Raw genomic sequence first — 20,259 nt, 5'->3', positions numbered from 1 at the left:
CTTTTCCACCTTGTCAGGAGGAAAGGACACAGAGTTCAGGAGCAGCTGGGTATGACTGGGTACGGTGGGTACAGAGAGGGATGTGTTTGGGACACAAGATTTAGAGGCAAACACAGAGTTGAGGCATTCAGCTTTTTCATGTGCGGAGTCAGCCGTTAAGCCGTTTGAGGTGAGGGAGGGGATGGAGGGGGAACAAACACCAGAAACAGATTTGACCAGACGCCACCAGGATTTGGAAGAGGGAGACAGATAAGAGAGTTCGGTCTTGAGAATGGTGAGATATTGTTTCCTGGCTCTCCTGAGGGTGGACACACACTTGTTTCGGGCTTTGTGAAAGGAAATGAGATTTCCTTCCGTTGGATTTGCTTACCAGGAGACGAAAGCAAGTTGTTTCAGGGCAACAGCCTCACCACAAGATTCCGTGTACCATGGACGGGAGGAAGGGTATGACAACTGAAGACGAGATGGGATAATTCTGTGCATGAGAGAGAGCAATTTACTTTGAAAGAATTCCCAGGATGAGTTGATGTCAGAGGCGGTAGAGATGGGAGACCAGTCCAGATGATTGATGGCTGCTTGAAGACCGTGCCAGTTGGCCTGAGTGAAATGCCAGACTCGTCGACGCTGAGGAGGCTCTCTGAGAATGGTCAGAGTGATGTCCACTTTGACAAGCACAAAAGGTTGGTGGTCTTTCCGTCTTCTACCGACTCCTCTCCGGCCTTGCCCCCCCAGCTCTCTCTGGGCTCTGTCCCCCAAATATTCCTCCAGGTCGCACAAGATCTGCCTGCAACCCTCTTATGGTTAAACTGCCAAAATCAAGACTCTCTGCTCACCTTCACTCCTTCATTCCTCTTTTCTCCCACCTCTGGAACAAACTCCCTCACTCTCTTCAATCCCACTCCTCCCTCCAGGTCTTTAAAACAGCTGTTCACCGCCATCTCTTATCTTCCCCCATCCAAAACCTTGATCTTTTCTACCCCCGCTAATTTCACCCCAAATCCACTTTTTTGAAATACCAAATACTGTCCTGGAAGTCCTTGGTGTTCTTGTGTTTTATACTTCTCCCACCCCCCCCCCCCCCCACCCTTCCCACGCCTCCTCCCCCCAAGCCCTCTCCCTCCCACACATCTCCCGATGTCCCTGCTCTCAAATATTGTGTTTGTGTGCTTCCCCTTCTCTCCCCATCTTATCTACCTCTCCCTCCTTTTATATATTTTGTTTGTCTGTTTGATTTGTTTGTGAAATAAATGTTCGCTCTTTCACGAGCCTCGATTCTGTATTCAAAAAAAACAAACAAAAAAAAAACTGAAAGTTAAAATCACAAATATATGGAGAAATTTATGAAACCTCCCATCCACCTTCGGACACCCACTGGAAGGCCAAAAGGTTCCACAGAAAGTTTGGCGGGGCTAGCCCCAAAACCAAGTAGTTCAGGGATGGATAGACAGACAGTCCTGTGTTATTTTATGGATACTATAGGAAGAGTACTCGTCCCAAGTGATGGGAAAAGTTAATCCATCACTCAATAATATTTAATGGACATTAAAAAGGTCAATTTTGTTGCACTCTTGGTTTCGCTCAGAACCAAATCTATGAGCGACTTATACCACAGCTAGGGTCACACACTTGAATTTCCTTTTCAGTTTTTATTTCCAGGCAGGATATATATGTATATACACATACATAATATATTCTAATGGACCCCAACACTTTATATGCATGTATATATATGTATGTGTGTATGTGTGTGTATATATATATATATATATATATATATATATATATATATATATATATATACACACACACACACACACACACACACACACACACACACACACACACACACACACACACACACACACAAACAGACTTGGCAAATATTCCCCAATGGAATATTTTTTTTGTGGGGGTGAACTCACTTTTCAAGATGTCTTAGAACCTAAAGTTCATTGAAATTATGTTGAAATTATTCTAGATTTTGTTAATGTGACCTTTAAAAGAAACAAAAACCACATTTGACATTTCGAAACAAATAAATTGATCCTTGAAAGTGATGTCAACTGATATCGAATTCAATCCATGGACAGTACTGTGTTAAACTTCTGTACGTTTTCCAGAAGTATCTCTTTGAGAGGTATGGAGATGTAGAGGGATGGAGATGTAGAGGGATGGAGATGTGGAGGTATGGAGATGTAGAGGGATGGAGATGTAGAGGGATGGAGATGTGGAGGTATGGAGATGTAGAGGTATGGAGATGTAGAGGTATGGAGATGTAGAGGTGTCGAGATGTAGGGTGTGGAGATGTAGAGGTGTGGAGGTGTGGAGATGTAGAGGTGTGGAGATGTAGAGGTGTGGAGATGTAGGGATATGGAGATGTAGAGGTGTGGAGATGTAGAGGCGTGGAGATGTAGAGGTATGGAGATGTAGAGGGATGGAGATGTAGTGGTATTGAGATGTAGAGGGATGGAGATGTGGAGGTATGGAGATGTAGAGGGATGGAGATGTAGAGGGATGGAGATGTGGAGGGATGGAGATGTAGGGGGAATGGAGATGTCGAGGTATGGAGATGTAGAGGTATGGTGATGTAGAGTGATGGAGATGTAGAGGTGTGGAGATGTCGAGGGATGGAGATGTAGAGGTATGGAGATGTAGAGGTATGGAGATGTAGAGGTGTCGAGATGTAGAGGTGTGGAGATGTAGAGGTGTGGAGGTGTGGAGATGTAGAGGTGTGGAGATGCAGAGGTGTGAAGATGTGGAGGTGTCGAGATGTAGAGGTGTGGAGATGTAGAGGGATGGAGATGTGGAAGTATGGAGATGTAGAGGGATGGAGATGTAGAGGGATGGAGATGTAGAGGTATGGAGATGTAGAAGGATGGAGATGTAGAGGTATGGAGATGTAGAGGTATGGAGATGTAGATGGATGGATGTAGAGGTATGGAGATGTAGAGGGATGGAGATGTAGAGGCATTGAGATGTAGAGGGATGGAGATGTAGAGGAATGGAGATGTGGAGGGATGGAGATGTGGAGGTATGGAGATGTAGAGGGATGGAGATGTAGAGGGATGGAGATGTAGAGGGATGGAGATGTAGAGGTATGGAGATGTAGAGGTATGGAGATGTAGAGGTATGGTGATGTAGAGGGATGGCGATGTAGAGGTGTGGAGATGTCGAGGGATGGAGATGTAGAGGTATGGAGATGTAGAGGTATGGAGATGTAGAGGTGTCGAGATGTAGAGGTATGGTGATGTAGAGGGATGGAGATGTAGAGGTGTGGAGATGTCGAGGGATGGAGATGTAGAGGTATGGAGATGTAGAGGTATGGAGATGTAGGGTGTGGAGGTGTGGAGGTGTGGAGATGTAGAGGTGTGGAGATGTAGGGATATGGAGATGTAGAGGCGTGGAGATGCAGAGGTGTGGAGATGTAGAGGGATGGAGATGTAGAGGGATGGAGATGGAGAGGGATGGAGATGTAGAGGGATGGAGATGTAGAGGGATGGAGATGTAGAGGTATGGAGAGAGGGATGAAGAGCCATGACGCGCGCGTCCCGCCTTTTCGCGCTGTGTCGCCACCCCCCACCCCCAACCTCCTCTCTCCCCCCTCGTCACCCCAGTCCAGCTCCCGGGGAAGGCAGCGAGTGTGGCATCGCGATCTCGGCGGGGAGCGAGCGCGGTCCCCCTCATGCCGGCCCGTGCACCCGGCCGCAAGCTGCGGGTCGGCAGCACCTGTAGGGCGGGCGACGGACGCGCCCAGGGCACCGGAGAGAGACCTTTGTCCTCGACGTCCGAGCCCTGATGTCCAAACAGCGGCTCCTGGAATCCTTCGAGCTCCGGAACGGGAATCCTCATTTTCTTTCATTCTGCGTCTCCATCTCCCCCGTCTGCCCTCACCTCCCGCGCTCGTCGCCTCTACTTCCCCACTACCTCCCCATCTCTGCGCTACCTGCGGGATGAATAGGAAGGCTTTCCGTGTCCTGGCCGCGTGCTTCCTAATATTTCCTGAAATGATCACATTCTTCAGGTGAGTGTTGCTTCCCGCGCGACTTGTGAACATACAAAACGCACATTTGCGTGACGATCGTTTATTTATTTTTTTTCGACGGAATGTCCCTGCGCGAGGCAGGTGCGAACACCTGGCGACGCACGCGCATCCCAAGCGCCAGGTATTGCGCGACGTCATAAACTCTTGTGTTGTTATAATAGCTGTTCGCATATCGTATAGTATAACCACTATAGTAATTATAATACAACCGCTGCGTGTACGCATCACGTGTGTAAAGTGGTGTTTTTGCGCCAATTGGTGCCGCGTCGACCTTTGGTGGTTGTACCTCGCGCCTCTTTCGTCGAACTGGCATCCGCGGTTGGATAATGACGTCACGATATGCAAGGCAACCCCGTGACCTCCGAGGGTAGTTAGCGATCGGTTTGAATGAGGTGAGAGATGAGGGCCACGCATCATCCTCGTACACCTTCCAACACCGACAGGTCCATAACGAGGCACGGCCAGGTGATGTGTTGCGCTCACCGATAAATATTGATATTTACCATGGAAACCACGACCAAGGTGATTCGCAAACAGATCGGGTGTGGATCGCACGAGATTCGGGTCACAAAGTAGAAAAATGGTCTTTTGGTATTAAGAAGAAGAACAACACAGGTGATCATGAGTTTTTGTAATTTCTGTTGGAATCCCATGGTTAATAAAAAATTCACACGAGGATTTCGTACCAAGCAAAGGTTTCCAGCATTTACTTCTTTTTTTTCACAATACAGATTTGCGGTCTGCACCATGAATCGAGATAATGTAAAAATAATGGGAATATTCATGGTTTACATAACTTTGGAAAACAAAAACATTGTTAAGGATCCACATCAACTGGACCTCACAGCCACGAAATAAGTAATACCAAACATCAGGGCAAAGGGAATTGTGTTACGTGGATATATATAGGAAACTAGCAGGGGCTACCCGGCTCTGCCAGGGAGGAGGAGGGATACCCGGTACTGTCACAGGGGGAGGGGAGGCTACCCGGCGCTGCCAGGAAGGAGAGGGGCTAGTCTGCGCTGCCAGGGAGAAGAGGGGCTACCCTGTGCTGCCAGGAGGAGAGGGGCTACCCGGCGCTGCCAGGAAGGAGAGGGGCTACCCTGTGCTGCCAGGAAGGAGAGGGGCTAGTCTGCGCTGCCAGGGAGGAGAGGGGCTACCCGGCGCTGCCAGGAAGGAGAGGGGCTACCCGGCGCTGCCAGGAAGGAGAGGGGCTACCCGGCGCTGCCAGGAAGGAGAGGGGCTAGTCTGCGCTGCCAGGGAGAAGAGGGGCTACCCTGCGCTGCCAGGAAGGAGAGGGGCTAGTCTGCGCTGCCAGGGAGAAGAGGGGCTACCCTGTGCTGCCAGGGAGGGGAGCGGCTACCCTGCGCTGCCAGGGAGGAGAGGGGCTACCCGGCGCTGCCAGGGAGGAGAGGAGCTAGTCTGCGTTGCCAGGGAGGAGAGGGCTACCCTGTGCTGCAGGGAGGGGAGCGGCTACCCTGCGCTGCCAGGGAGGAGAGGAGCTAGTCTGCGCTGCCAGGGAGGAGGGGGTCTAGTCTGCACTGAGGAGAGGGTCTAGTCTGCACTGCCAGGAGGAGGGGGTCTAGTCTGCACTGCCAGGGAGGAGGGGGTCTAGTCTGCACTGCCAGGCTCCCCAGCCCAATATACACTCTACAGCGGCCTTCTGTGGCCTCACAATGGACGTAACAACCGACATTTGGTACCTTAGTACCTTTTCCAGATTCTGAAATGCCGACACCGAGATTTGTAGCCTCTCGGCGAGGTGCAACGACCGTGAAAGTATAACGTACAAACAAACAAACAAACAAACACATGAGAATCTGTTCTGTATAATCGATGACTTCCCTTCATTCCCATTGTTTATGCGAGTAACGAAGAATGAAGAAGTGCTCTTGCTGGTGAAATGTCGATGTGCATCGGTGGACAGGTAGCTCGATGGATGAAATTAACAAGGCATTGATTGAGGTGTGCTAATCACGTGGGAAGCAAGAAGTTGGGGGTTTCTGGTGTTGACCCTTCGTCGGAGAAAGCTTCTTGCTTCCCATGGCAATTAGCACACCTGCTTTCATCCATCTATGTGAGAAACTTCGACGCAGGTAAGAGTGTAATGGAAGAATGATCGGAATGGATTTGTAATTTAATGCATATTTCAAGTTGACCTCTCGGGACTGACACGTCTCAGACTCAGAGGTGTGCACACTCCCCTTTGAGCTGTCCGTCAGGGTCACGACAGACAGAAAGAGACAGGAGAGAGACAAGAGAGAAAGGGCTTGTCCAATGGGATTCTGGTCCAATTCTTCTGGGATGTTGAACTAATTCATTAAATTCCCATCAATGTGAAAGAAGAAAGAAACATAATGTTTCGGAAAGAATTAGACAAGAACTCTTTACAAATGAAGTCACTATATTTGATACCTGTGATTATGCTGTGCATGCTTTTTGCAAATGACACCTCAACACACCTTCTTCCATCATTTCCTCATTCTCCCATTAAGCATTGCCACATCCAGGGACTCGGAATCTTCGAGGACAACAGTAAAGAGTCAAATGTCTACTTCTGACTTCCTGGACAAGCTGATGGGGAGGACCTCTGGATACGATGCCAGAATCCGACCGCATTTCAAAGGTGTGTATATCTACCTGCGAAATATTCAAAATGGCCTCTATCTTCTCATAATATTCTTGATTTCGACTACTCTCTCGTCTGTGCTCTATCTGATCCATTGGAGTTTTGACTGAGATGGAATGAAAACTTAAACCCCCCTCTAATACCCCCACCCACCTGTACCATCACAACCATAGCCCCATATTTACGGGGTTGAACCTCATGCTGTTCCCCGTTGTTCTCATGGTGCCTGATGTCAATGTCAAAGCCACGTCTTTGATGGGAGTACCATGCCGATTCATTTTGGGACTTTCATCCTCGGGTGTTCATGTTACATCACAGTATACTCATCAGACACTGAGGTCAAATGTTGTTGATGTTGTTGTGTAGCCCTTGACGGTTCTCTCAAACAATGCAGCAGCACGGAGACAGCCATTCGATCTCCCAGGAGCGACCCAGATATCCCACACATCGAGGATGGCGTACCCTTGTCTTCACAAAGTTAGGGCGACGACAGAGTTAGACAGAGAGAGAAAGAAGAGACAAGAGGAAAAGGGCCGGTCCATGGGGACCGATTGGCTCTCTGACCGTGACGGCCCTGACAAATCCGGACAGCAGGGGAGAGTGGGGAAGATTTGGCCCCCGGGGAGAGTGGGGAAGATTTGGCCCCCGGGGAGAGTGGGGAAGATTTGGCCCCCGGGGAGAGTGGGGAATATTTGGCCCCCGGGGAGAGTGGGGAAGATTTGGCCCCCGGGAGAGTGGGGAAGATTTGGCCCCCGGGGAGAGTGGGGAAGATTTGGCCCCCGGGGAGAGTGGGGAAGATTTGGCCCCCCTGGGGAGAGTGAGGAAGATTTGGCCCCCGGGGAGAGTGGGGAAGATTTGGCCCCCGACTTGCGTGCGTTGGGGGGGGGGGGGTAGCACCACTGCGAAGAGGCATCCAAGATAGTTGGCTACGGTCAAATATTTTGTCAACTGGTGCTTCATCTTTACAATCCAACTCATCATTGCCCAACGGGCCTCGGTGAATGATTCATGAACCAAAATTGGAATGATGATTTCCATATCTGGCTGATATCAGCATTTCATTAGTGTCATGTCCCTCCAAGGGAGAGTTACGTTAACTTGATGGTTCTTATGGACATCGAATAGTTAACAAAGATAGACACGGAGAAGGATGAACCAAACATAGCTGTTCACCAACATCTCAGATCATCCCCCATTTGAAACCATGATAATTTATTCCCCCATTAACCCTCCCTAAAGCCTACTGTGTGTTTAACACTTAAGGTGGCTGGCTTAAGATCTTAGGGTCTTGAGTTCGAGCCCCTGTCGTGCCGTTGAAATAACAACAGGTGAGTTGACTTAGCCTGATCATCCTTTCAAGGTGGCAAAACGAGTGTCCGCTTACTAGTAAGAGAGGGCAGCACTGCAATGGCGGCACAGCCGTGCTTCCAGAAAATGATGCAATCAGTAGCCACAGGCTGATATAAACAACAACAACAACAACAACAACAACCGTCCCCAAGCCCAACTCTCCAAGTTTCGAATTGTTTTTTTGCTGGGAGTTTGAGGCTCTATGTATCCATGTTATCTACCCTATGTGTCCTCCCCTAGTCCTCATTCTTCTTCGAATGCCTTATTTGTCCAACTCTCCCTCTATTTTGTCTCTGCTGTTGGTATGTCCCCCCTCTCTACTGCTCCTTTTGTTCAGCTGTGTCCTGATCAGTTCTGTGTTCTAGCTCATCCACGAGCTAAGACACTGCATTCCAAAAAAAAAAAAAAACCAATATACGGACAACAGTACCAGCAAAAGCCTTGAGTTGTTACTTTTTATACAAAATTTAGGCTCAATGAAGAGCAAATTGGCAGATGGGTATTTTTTTTTTGGGGGGAGGGGGGGGATATCAAGCTCGTGTAAGAGCTAACATTAATCACAAAAAGACAAACTGACAACACATATAAAAAAATTATATACATATAAAAAATTTACATATAAATGTAAATTTACATATATATTACAGATTAAAAAAAAAAAAAAAAAAAAAAAAAAAATATATATATATATATATGTACATATTATATATATACAGTCACGTGAAAAAGTAAGTACACCCCATGTAAAGTTTTGACTTTTTCAACATATTTCAACATACAGCTATTTGATCTTCATTTCAACAATATTGATAGATAAAGGTGATATAATATAACAAATATCATGAAACATTTACATTTTGTAGTCCATTGTATAATTTAAATAAACATAAATGCAAATTTCGCATGTGGAAAAAGTAAGTACCAGATTATATATATATAAGCACCGCCTGTCATGCAAAACTCACAGTTACCGACCTGGTTTCGCCCTTGTTGGGGCTTCATCATATATATACTGAATATATATATATATATATATATATATATATATATATATATATATATATATATATATATATATATATATATATATATATATATATATATATATATATATATATATATATATATATATATATATATATATACAGTGAAACCTTGACTTACGAGTGCACCAACTTACGAGTTTTCCGAGATACGAGCCGTCGCTCGGTCGATTTTTTGCTTTGTGATGCGAGCCGAGATCTGAGTTACGAGCGAGCGAGCTTACGCCACCCGCCACTAGGTGGCCCAGCGAGCGTTCAGGTCACGTGGTTATCTTGCCGTGCAAGCATCTCTGCCGTATCGCTGTTGCTTTGTTTTCGCATTTTGTTTATTTTGGAAAATTTCTTCGTTTTAACCATGGGTCCTAAGAAATTGAGTGCCAAGGGCAGTACTGAGAAGAAGAAAAGGATGATGTGCTTGGATATAAAACACGTAATCGTCGAAAAACATGAGCGAGGTGTGCGTGTTGTCGACTTGGCGAGGCAGTACGATCGTAGTACTTCTACGATATGTACGATTTTGAAGCAAAAGGAGTCGATAAAGGCTATAACGCCAGCCAAGGGCGTTAAGATTATTTCAAAGCTCCGGACCTCTGTCCATGAAGAGATGGAGAAGTTGTTGTTTGTGTGGTTGACAGTGTCAGTAAATACAGTGAGTAAATACAGTGAGGAGTGTGAGTAAATACACTTAATAAAACCAGTTTATTTCTTTACATTCTCTTTTATTATGTACAGTATATACGAGGTTGTGCTTGTTTATACATTATTTGTTATTTATAAAGTACATTTTTCTTATTTAAAAACACGTAACAAAAAAAATTGGTGTGGTTTTTGGGGGCTGGAACGGATTAATAGCATTTCAATTCATTTTAATGGGAAAATTTAATTTGAGAAACGAGCAAATTGAGTTACGAGCTCGGTCACAGAACGAATTAAACTCGTAAGTCAAGGTTTCACTGTATATATATATATATATATATATATATATATATATATATATACACTGAATTTATAATCCGTAATGACGCACTGCTAGTTGGTTCCTCTGGAGCTTTGCAGGCAATGCGGACATGCATGGCGATGACGTCATGTTGTCCGCTCATTAGGTTGGAGAACCAGATTACAGATACCATTATTAGTAACTCCCAACCGCAACCAGGTCGACTCCATATGATGAGTGGATACCAGAGATAAGGTTACCGTGTGGCAGGCGGTGCTTATCGCTCCCAGCAAGATGCAGCAGCAGCTGTATGGGACACCTTGTTGGCGGTTCTCCACTGATGATATGAAGGTCGCATAGTGACTGATATATATATATATATATATATATATATATATATATATATATATATATATATATATATATATATATTGTTGCGAATATGGAATTTGGCCTCCATATCCGCTTGTAAATATTCCCCTATTTTCTCCAATACTCCCCAACTTTCCCCAATCCCCCATTCCCTAGTCCCATTGCATGTAAATAACAATCAGTAGAGCCGACCTTCCCCTTATTCCCCCATTAAATGTCGTGCCCAGGTCCACCGCACCACACGTAGCCAACTTTCGGACATCTTCCTAGTTATTCTTAATCTATGTCAGTTAAGGCCTCGTTTCCATTAATTATGACTCTTCGTTGCACCAGAATGTGATTATATGGCATCAGTAGTGAGTTTAGGACCTTTCCCATACCTCCTCCCATCTTCTTCCCCAAACAACAACAATAACAACAACTACAACAACAATTACAACAACAACAGAGGGGATGGCGGCGGAGCGGGGGAGGATGCGTCCTCACACCGGCTCGATTAGCTCCAGACCATGCGCTCCACGGGGTTACCCCGAAGGGGCTGGCTGTCAGCTCCTCGTCGGGGGCGGAGCCAGTAACCCCCCCCCGCACGCACCCAATGAGAAGCAACGTGCCGATTCCACGAGGCGGAGCTAACGAGCCGAGGGCGTGTCACTCCCCGCCGGATATACGCGGCCACGCGCCGGATGTGACGTCAGATTCGCCCCCAGCTGGAGAAAGACGGATCTGCGCTGAAACAGATGCGCCTGAGTTTGGAGAGGCCTGAGAAAGAACGTCACCTCTGAGCGCTGCGACGAGACCTCCCCGCATCTCTGGACCGAACCGTGTACCCTGCTTTGAGCCAAGAGTGCACCTTGAGCCATCGCTATCTGCCTTTCCTAGCCATCAAACCCCGTGTGAGTCAGCGTTGTCCCGTTTATCTGTCGTCTGTCTAGGGTTAATATAAGAGTGTGTCTAAGTGCCTGTCTTTCTATGCTGTCCCTCTTGTAGTTGTAATCTAACCTTCCGCCTTAATATAACCTCCTCCGGAGGTCTTGAGAACTGAACCCCTGGTGTCGTATTGTGTCATTATAACCCAGCCGGGTGTCTTCTTTTTCTTATTGAGCCAGCGTAGCGCGACTTCGTCAACGTCGAGTATAGTCGGGTAATTTGTGCGGACACGACGGCCATTCCGCTCGGCCCACCTTAACATCAAAGTCGTGTCTGTAACAATTGGTGTCGAGGAGTGGAATTCGAACCCGGGACTAAATTTATTAGGCCCAAATTTTGGGAGGGAAAATCGATTCGGAGCGCGTACTGCGCTCGACGAAATTATAACGAAAAAAAAAATTGGATTTGTTTTACGAAACTCGAATTTTGCAAGTCGCGCTATGGCGGATCAAGACAGCTGGGGTCCGGTAAAGGAGAGTGAGGTAGGGTCGATCCAGGACCAAAATGAGGGACAGGAGGAGAGCGAAGCAGTGAGGGCGGCAGGTTCGCAAAATAGCGCCGTCACGCACGAAGAAGCGGGCGCGCAAAATGGCGCCTCGCTGGTCACCGTGCCCGCGACCGAAGTAGCGCCGCTGGGAAGATTGGAACTTTTTTTTATACAAATGACGGCCCTTATGGAAAAGAATAGTGAGCGATTGGAAAACCAAATGGGGGTAATGGGGAACCGGATGGATGCTCAGAGTGAGCAATTAGGGTAATGAGGGACGAAGCGAGGGCTCGGAGTGAGCAATTGGGGGTAATGAGGGACGAAGCGAGGGCTCGGAGTGAGCAATTGGGGGTAATGAGGGACGAAGCGAGGGGTACCAGTGAGGGGTTAGACAATAATTTTGAGGAGTTAGACAAGAAATTTGGGAAGATAGACAATAATTTTGAGGGGTTAGACAACGGGATAAAAGAAGTGAAAAATGGGTTAATGGGGGTAGAAAATAGAATGGCTGCCCAGGAGAATCAGATAGAGGGAGTGAAAAATGGGTTAGAGGGGTTAGAAAACAGTATGGAAGGCAAATTGAGGGACATGAGGAACCAAGCGGAAAGGGAAGTTAAACAAATGGAGCAGCAGATAGAGGGGGTCAGAATGGGGGTAGAAACCAAACTGGATGCTCACAGGGAGGAAATGGAGCAGATGAGGGTGGCATCTGGGCAGGAGATGCAAGTGATGGGAGAGGAGATCAGAAGAGGAGTGAGTGAGGAGGTCGGAGGAGTGCGCGAGGAGGTGAGGCACTGTGAGGAGCACATGGAAAAGGAGGTGAGAAAGGCGACTGTAAAGTTACAAGGGGGCATAGAGGACCTGACGCAGGAGGTGGAGCAGCTGACGGTGGGACAGACGGAGTTAGTGGAGCAGGTTCAAAGGAACACTGCGGTATTAGGAGGTTTAAAGGCGACACAGAAAGAACTAAAAGATGACTTGGTAGCGACGAAGAGGGAATGTCAGATGGTACGTGAGGGACTGACAACGAGGTTGGACGAGGTCATAGAGGTAATGGAGACGAAGGACCGGCAGGTGAGGACGCACCTGGAAACGGTCAAGGTAGCCTTGGAGGACGAGCTTGAGGAGACGTACCGGGGAATAAAAGAGGTGAAGCACAAATTAGAAGAAGTGGAAGAAGGGATGAGCGAAATTAAGAAGCGACGGAGAGGGGATAAGAAAGAGATAAAAGAGGAGATAAAAGAATTGGTCCAAAGTCTGTGTTTGGATCGTGATGATGTGCTCATTAACCGGATGAGGGATTCGCAGGTGATGGAGGAGAAGCGAAGAGGAAGAGGACCCGGTGTAAGTGGTGACCAATATGGTCGTGCGTATGATGCGCCAGGGGATTTAATAAGCTTGGGGGTCGAGATAGACCCGGGTGTTCGTGAGAGGCCGTTGGTGAAGTGTGCGACAGGTCTGGTGTGCGAAAATGGAGGTGTGCAAGAAAGTCCGACTCTGGGGTGTGTGAGGAAAAAGTGCGTGCCAAGGAGTGAGGGTGTTGGCGAGAATGAGTCGGTCGTAGCGCGTGTGCGAGGGAGCACATGGAAGCGTGCTGTGGTGAGTGTTACAGAGGGTGTGACGGGAGAGTGTGCGCGAGAAAGGTGTGTGACGGACAGGTGCATGGGGAAAGAGTGCGCTGTCAGAAGTAAGGAAGAGTGTCCACCTGTGGTGAGTGTTACAGAGGGTGTAACGGGAGAGTGTGCGCGAGAAAGGTGTGTGACGGACAGGTGCATGAGGAAAGAGTGCGCTGTCAAGAGTAAGGGTGAGTGCGCTGTCAGGAATGGAGGTGAAAGTAGTGAGAGTGACATGGAGCGTGAGTTAGTTGTGACAGGTGAGCGAGGATGTACACCTGGGATGGAAGGATGCGCACCTGGAATGGTAGAGCGTGAGTGGGAATGCACGCTGGAGTTGGTGGTGAGGCACGTGGTTGGGTGTGCGAATGAGGGCACACCTGTGATTGTCACAGAGGAGGTGACCGAGGAGGGGGCGCGAAGCGGTGTATTGGTGAGGTGTGCGACCAACGAATGTGTGCCAAAATGTTCGGTGGTCAGGTGTGTGACCAAGGCTGTGAGTGGAATGAGAGTACCGAGGTGTGTAAGGAAAGGTACGAGGAGCATGGGCACGGCTGGATGTGTGAGCAAGGAACGGGCTGCGGGGTGTAAGCGTCCAGGTGAAGCATCGACGTTACACGGGTTAGAGGTTAGAGCGACTTTTAGCCGAAGCAGGCCCTCGGTGCGTGCCAGGCCTCGCTGTGAACGGCCGCGTCCAGGCTCCACTAGGCGGAGCTGGCAGCCCGATAGGAAGGGTCGTTATGGCGACCACGTTTTGTTGAGACGTGCCGGCAGGTCGAGATCGGGACATTGGATGGCTCCACGCCGAGGTGGTGTGTGGGATCTCGGCCCGGGTAAACCTCCTTCCCTGCACCGAGTGCTGGACGCATCCAGCCGCTGGCACAAAACAACCAGCATCCATTGCTTGGCTTCACGAAGCCGGGCTTTGGACAGGGAGTGGCGCACCGAGAGGTATTAGTGAGTCGACTGGGTGATGAGGTTAGTGTTTTGGACCCAAAATTAGAGAAAAACAAAATTTGATGATTGGCAAGGGATTGGCAGTAGTGATTGGCAGATGATGGGCAGTGATTGGCAAATTTTTAATTTGTTGAAATTTGATGTGCAAAATTGGTAGTGAGAGACCCCCGATGTGGTGGGATGGCAAATCCACCATCCCTCACAGGTGGGGCAAATGCGCTATAGCTTATGGGGGTGTATGGCAGTGAAAACTAGCCCGGGTGGGTTAGGATATGGTGTGTAGGGATCTAGCGAGGATTGACATTAGGTGACGATAAGGTTAGGTAGTGACTGATACCTGTAGTGGGGACGCAGGTAGATTAGTGTGGATGATAATGACGAGGGAGCGTAATAGTTTAAAGGGACGACTGGGAAGCGCAAGTTTCAGAAGGGAGTAGTTAGCTGAGATGATGCCGTGTTTGTGAGAATTGAACAGGTGTGATTGCACAGGTGTGCAATTGGACAGGTGTGTGGAGCAGTGTATGAGTAGTGAGTGTGTGGATCAGCGCGAATGCGCTTGGGGAGAGAAGGGTGCAGGTGGCACCAGGTGTGAGAGCACAGGTGTGCAGGTACAGGTGTGTGGAGAGAGTTGGAGTGAGTGGTACGGAGTGGTGTGCATGGTGCGAAGGTGTGGATGGGGGAAGAGTGGACCCCTTTCACGAGTACCCGGGGCGGGTAGTGTAAGTGTTAGGTAGAGGGTACAGGTAAATTGTGGTTGGATATTGGCATTTGTGGTGCGGTTGCAGAATGGTGTTGTGGATGGGTGCATTAGTGTTGTGGAAATGGCTGGGCGTGTAGCCTGTTAGTGTGTGTAGTTGGTTGGGCACTCCACCACTGTGAGGATGTCGGCCAGGTGAGGCCGCAGGTGGGCTCTGGGAGCCGGTAGAGTTGTGGATGGGGCCCGAGGATCCGGAGGATGGACCCGGGTAGCCCAGTGCCAGAGAGGGCACCGAGTGGGGAGAGTGCCAGAGGGCCTTCCCCAGGTAGTTAGGTTAGGGTAAGGAGCAGGTAAGCTCGGAGGCAACCGCAGTGGTGGAGGTGTGCAGGTGGGTAGACCCACTGGGAGAGGTACACGCCACAGCCCAGAAATTGTACGAGGGCACCGGGAGATGAATCGGGGGAGTGAGACCCCACATTGAAAAGCACCACAGTTTGGCCAATGGGAATTGGTTTTTAGAACCCATAGTGTAAGAGGGCCAATGGTTTGGCCGGAGAAAGACCCCGGGTAGTGTAAAGTTGTTAAAGTCATTTAGGAAATAGTTAGGATTGATGAACCTGTCGCACCATACGCAGCCACTTACCTGTGGTGATGATGATGACTCCACACCTGTGTTTTCTTTGTTTTGTGCAGGAAATGAGATTGCTGTGAGGATTTGTGAGACGCATCACGACGTGGATGAGACATTGGGGTGATTCCATCTCTCCCTCCCTAGGAGGGACTGATGATGAATTGGTGATGGCAAATTTTGATGTGCAGTTGGAGATGGCAAATTTTGATGAGAGTTGAAAATGGCAAATTTGATTGGTTAGGAGGGAGAGAAGACGAATTTGGTTTATGGGAGGAACGGGGAAGACAGTAGGGATGTTTGTCGATTTGTAAAGTAGATGTTTATGGGTAGTGTTGTGTTTTGTGGATGCAGTAAGGGGTAAGGGAGGGGCCATGTAGGTTACCTGGTGGGGGGGGGGGGGGCGTACGATAGGAACGTACCTGTCTCACCTGGTTCCCATGTGCCCCCAGTGTGCATCACCTTACATTGCGTGCACTTTTGCGCCCTTACCACCTTACTCACTTGTTTCTTCTTTTGTCTCCCACCTCCGAGGATCTGGCTTTGGGGTAGAGAGAGAGGAGAGAGAGGTGCTGGCTGCGCAGTTGTGGGCCTGCACTTTCGCTGTTTGCTGCCGGGATCGATACACCATATGGACCGCAATGTTTGTGGCCACCCACAATGGACCGCAGTTCGTTTGCGGCCAAGCACCACCCGGGGATGGACCTATGGGTCAACGTGGCACCTATGCCATACAGGTGAACCACTTTTAGTTACCACCAAGTGCACCACAAGAAGAGCAAGAGACACCTGCAGGGTTAGGGGTTGTCGAATTTATTTTTATACCAATGAACAATGGTGACTGCACCGATTGGTGGTGGGGTGGTGCTTTTGATGCTCGGGAAGGGTGCTCTGCACGTTATTAAAGGCCGTCGGCCACAGAGCACTCGTGGGTTGGTGTATCGATGTTGGCAAGCGCGCTCTCTCTATGCATAACATCTGCATGTGTTCCTCCAAAGACAGGTCCTGGATCGTAGTGTAGATATCAGCGTAATCTTGTAAATAATGCTCCCTACCGGCTGTATGTTTAGTTTGCGAATTCTTTCCGGATTCGGTTATCCTGTGGGTGTGTTTCTGTGAGGAGAAGGGTGCAACGTCGCAGGGGGACATATTTACTCATTTGTGAATATCTGTAAAACTGTCGCACTCAGGGTAGAGTTAATAGTAGAGGGAACTACATTGCGTGCCACACTAAAGTAGGTAAAAATTTATCGGGTCGGGACGCCCCGAGGGTAGAGAAGGGTGCAATGTTGCGAATATGGAATTTGGCCTCCATATCCGCTTGTAAATATTCCCCTATTTTCTCCAATACTCCCCAACTTTCCCCAATCCCCCATTCCCTAGTCCCATTGCATGTAAATAACAATCAGTAGAGCCGACCTTCCCCTTATTCCCCCATTAAATGTCGTGCCCAGGTCCACCGCACCACACGTAGCCAACTTTCGGACATCTTCCTAGTTATTCTTAATCTATGTCAGTTAAGGCCTCGTTTCCATTAATTATGACTCTTCGTTGCACCAGAATGTGATTATATGGCATCAGTAGTGAGTTTAGGACCTTTCCCATACCTCCTCCCATCTTCTTCCCCAAACAACAACAATAACAACAACTACAACAACAATTACAACAACAACAGAGGGGATGGCGGCGGAGCGGGGGAGGATGCGTCCTCACACCGGCTCGATTAGCTCCAGACCATGCGCTCCACGGGGTTACCCCGAAGGGGCTGGCTGTCAGCTCCTCGTCGGGGGCGGAGCCAGTAACCCCCCCCGCACGCACCCAATGAGAAGCAACGTGCCGATTCCACGAGGCGGAGCTAACGAGCCGAGGGCGTGTCACTCCCCGCCGGATATACGCGGCCACGCGCCGGATGTGACGTCAGATTCGCCCCCAGCTGGAGAAAGACGGATCTGCGCTGAAACAGATGCGCCTGAGTTTGGAGAGGCCTGAGAAAGAACGTCACCTCTGAGCGCTGCGACGAGACCTCCCCGCATCTCTGGACCGAACCGTGTACCCTGCTTTGAGCCAAGAGTGCACCTTGAGCCATCGCTATCTGCCTTTCCTAGCCATCAAACCCCGTGTGAGTCAGCGTTGTCCCGTTTATCTGTCGTCTGTCTAGGGTTAATATAAGAGTGTGTCTAAGTGCCTGTCTTTCTATGCTGTCCCTCTTGTAGTTGTAATCTAACCTTCCGCCTTAATATAACCTCCTCCGGAGGTCTTGAGAACTGAACCCCTGGTGTCGTATTGTGTCATTATAACCCAGCCGGGTGTCTTCTTTTTCTTATTGAGCCAGCGTAGCGCGACTTCGTCAACGTCGAGTATAGTCGGGTAATTTGTGCGGACACGACGGCCATTCCGCTCGGCCCACCTTAACATCAAAGTCGTGTCTGTAACAATATATATATATATAGATAGACATATATATATATATTTACAATTCTATAATTAGACATATATCTTTATAATCAGACAAATATATATATGCATATACATATATATATATATATTATATATATTATATATATATATATATATATATATATATATATATATATATATATATATATATATATATATGTATATATATATATATATATATATACATATATACACACATTTTTGTTGGATTTTCAGATTTCTAACCAAGCAAATGGATTATCACTTTCCCAAATGGTGCTGCCCTTTTTTTTTTATTCTGCAATACCAGGATCACTTCAGAATGAAGCATTACGGAGAAACTCGGCTCCTTCTATCTATATATACGCGTGTAGATTGTGATGTTCTCCAAGTGTTAATTATACCATTTACAAAACCCACTCCACTCATTCAGACCTTTTATTTTTTCACCTTTGGTCTTCCTAATAGCACCGTGAGGAATTTTCAGGTGTTTTATTAAAGGTGTGCACACACGTAAGAAAGAAAATTCTGATTTCATGAACATGGATTCTATAATATAAATGAAGCGAATAGAATGTGGATGTCAAGCAAATGCTCATAAAAACTCTTTTCAATTCGACACTGTTCCAATCGGTCGATAACCCCATCATCCAGTATCTAAAAGTACATATATTTGGAGAACTTCTTCTTCTTCTTGCATGCACTTCACCTGACTGCAGATATGTTGCTGATGCGGTACCCTTGGAAGGTTAGGGCAGGGCTTTATAATCTATCCACAACCATCCTTCAAGAGATCCCTGACACCTGATCCCTTGCTAGGTATCAGTAAAGATGGGTCAGACGAGTGAGAAGGTGAGGATAGGAGGGACAAGGACAGGTGGAGTGGAGTTTGTGTGGAAACACATTGCACTGACTGAGTTTCTGGAAATCACGATAACGTTACACAAAGGATTACAAGAAAAAGAAAAAGAGGGAAATTATGAAGTTAAGTTACAATATGAGTGACGTTACCTAAACTCCCAGGTATTTAAAAAAAAAACGTGAGACAAACAGACCTGGTGTGCTTGATACGTCTCATTAAATCGGATCAAGGCCTTCGGAGAAAAGGGAATTCGAGTCGAGCCTCGGCCTTTCCTGTCCGCAGCTGTTACCAGCATTAGATCTTCCTCTTCCCCAAATCAATTTACCCTTTTAATTGATGAAAGCCAATTATTTAACTATTAGGCTCGTCTCCCTGTGGAATATTTACACTTTTTGATCAAACTCCTAATGTTTTGCATTTCCAGCCGGTAGATACTGATGTCTAGACAATGATACACTCTACTTATGAGTCTGTTGTCCCTGTCTCTCTCTATCTCTGTCTGTCCATCTCTATCTTTCTTTCCACTTTTCTGTCTCCATCTTTGGATTGTAGAATCCAGTTTGGTTGAGTTTCTCCAATGTGGTTGCCTTTACATTGAATGGTCAATCCAAGATGACATCAATGATGAGGTGCCGTTGAGTCGAACTTGTGCAGGCCTAGCAAAAAGGCATGAATTTTAAAGGTTTTTTCTTGCTGATGACACCATTAAGGCAGAAAGAGCAATTGTACCTTTTATGATCATTCATGAGGCCTTCGCTTGCACCTTGTATGATCATGCCTTCGGACCAAGAAACATCATTCCTGGTTTGTCAATTTTTTCATGGCTTCCTTCACATGACCATGCACTTCGGTCTTCGGTCTCAAGTAAAAAGGTGTTTCTCATTTGAATGTTCCTCTTCCATTTTATCTTTATCTATTCCTTTGCTTTATTCTTTCCAAACCGTTGGCATCCTATATCCTTCTTTGTGCAGCTAAGTTGGGCTTTCTCTGCTGCCACAGTCGGAATACACCTTTCCTGGTCGATTTTTGCCATTTGCTGCTATTGCTATTGTAATAATCCTTCGCTGTTAAAGCTGTTTTTTCATTGTCATATCTTCATCGACTTGTGTCATGACAATGAGGCCAATTTCTCTGGTATGAACTTAAACAGTTGACTCAATGGTTCTTCGATACTCATAATACTCTCAATTCAATGGCCTCGTTTTCCAGCTTGATGATGTGCTTGACCTAATTTGTCATTGCTATTTTGGGTTGTCAGAGTTTCCCTTTCATGCTCAAG

General features: G+C 47.5%; 1 protein-coding gene across 4 annotated transcripts in view; it reads left to right on the top strand.

Moving 5' to 3' along the window:
• Positions 1-1,034: 1,034 nt before the first annotated feature.
• Positions 1,035-20,259, top strand: part of LOC137437642 (glycine receptor subunit alpha-2-like) — a 132,301-nt gene continuing 113,076 nt past the window's right edge. For 2 of the 4 annotated variants that reach the window (XM_068132119.2, XM_068132118.2), the window contains exon 1: positions 6,544-6,668. In XM_068132119.2, coding sequence (XP_067988220.1) covers positions 6,590-6,668 — 79 coding nt within the window. In that variant the 5' untranslated portion in view covers positions 6,544-6,589. Of the gene's footprint in view, positions 1,049-6,537; positions 6,669-20,259 lie in introns of those variants that run through there. The other 2 variants (XM_078766109.1, XM_078766108.1) reach the window with 2 other exon arrangements.

The sequence above is a fragment of the Myxine glutinosa genome, chromosome 12 (genome assembly GCF_964187855.1).
Source record: "Myxine glutinosa chromosome 12, kmMyxGlut1.1, whole genome shotgun sequence".
Lineage (NCBI taxonomy): Eukaryota > Metazoa > Chordata > Myxini > Myxiniformes > Myxinidae > Myxine > Myxine glutinosa.
This window is presented reverse-complemented; position numbering and strand designations above follow the sequence as displayed.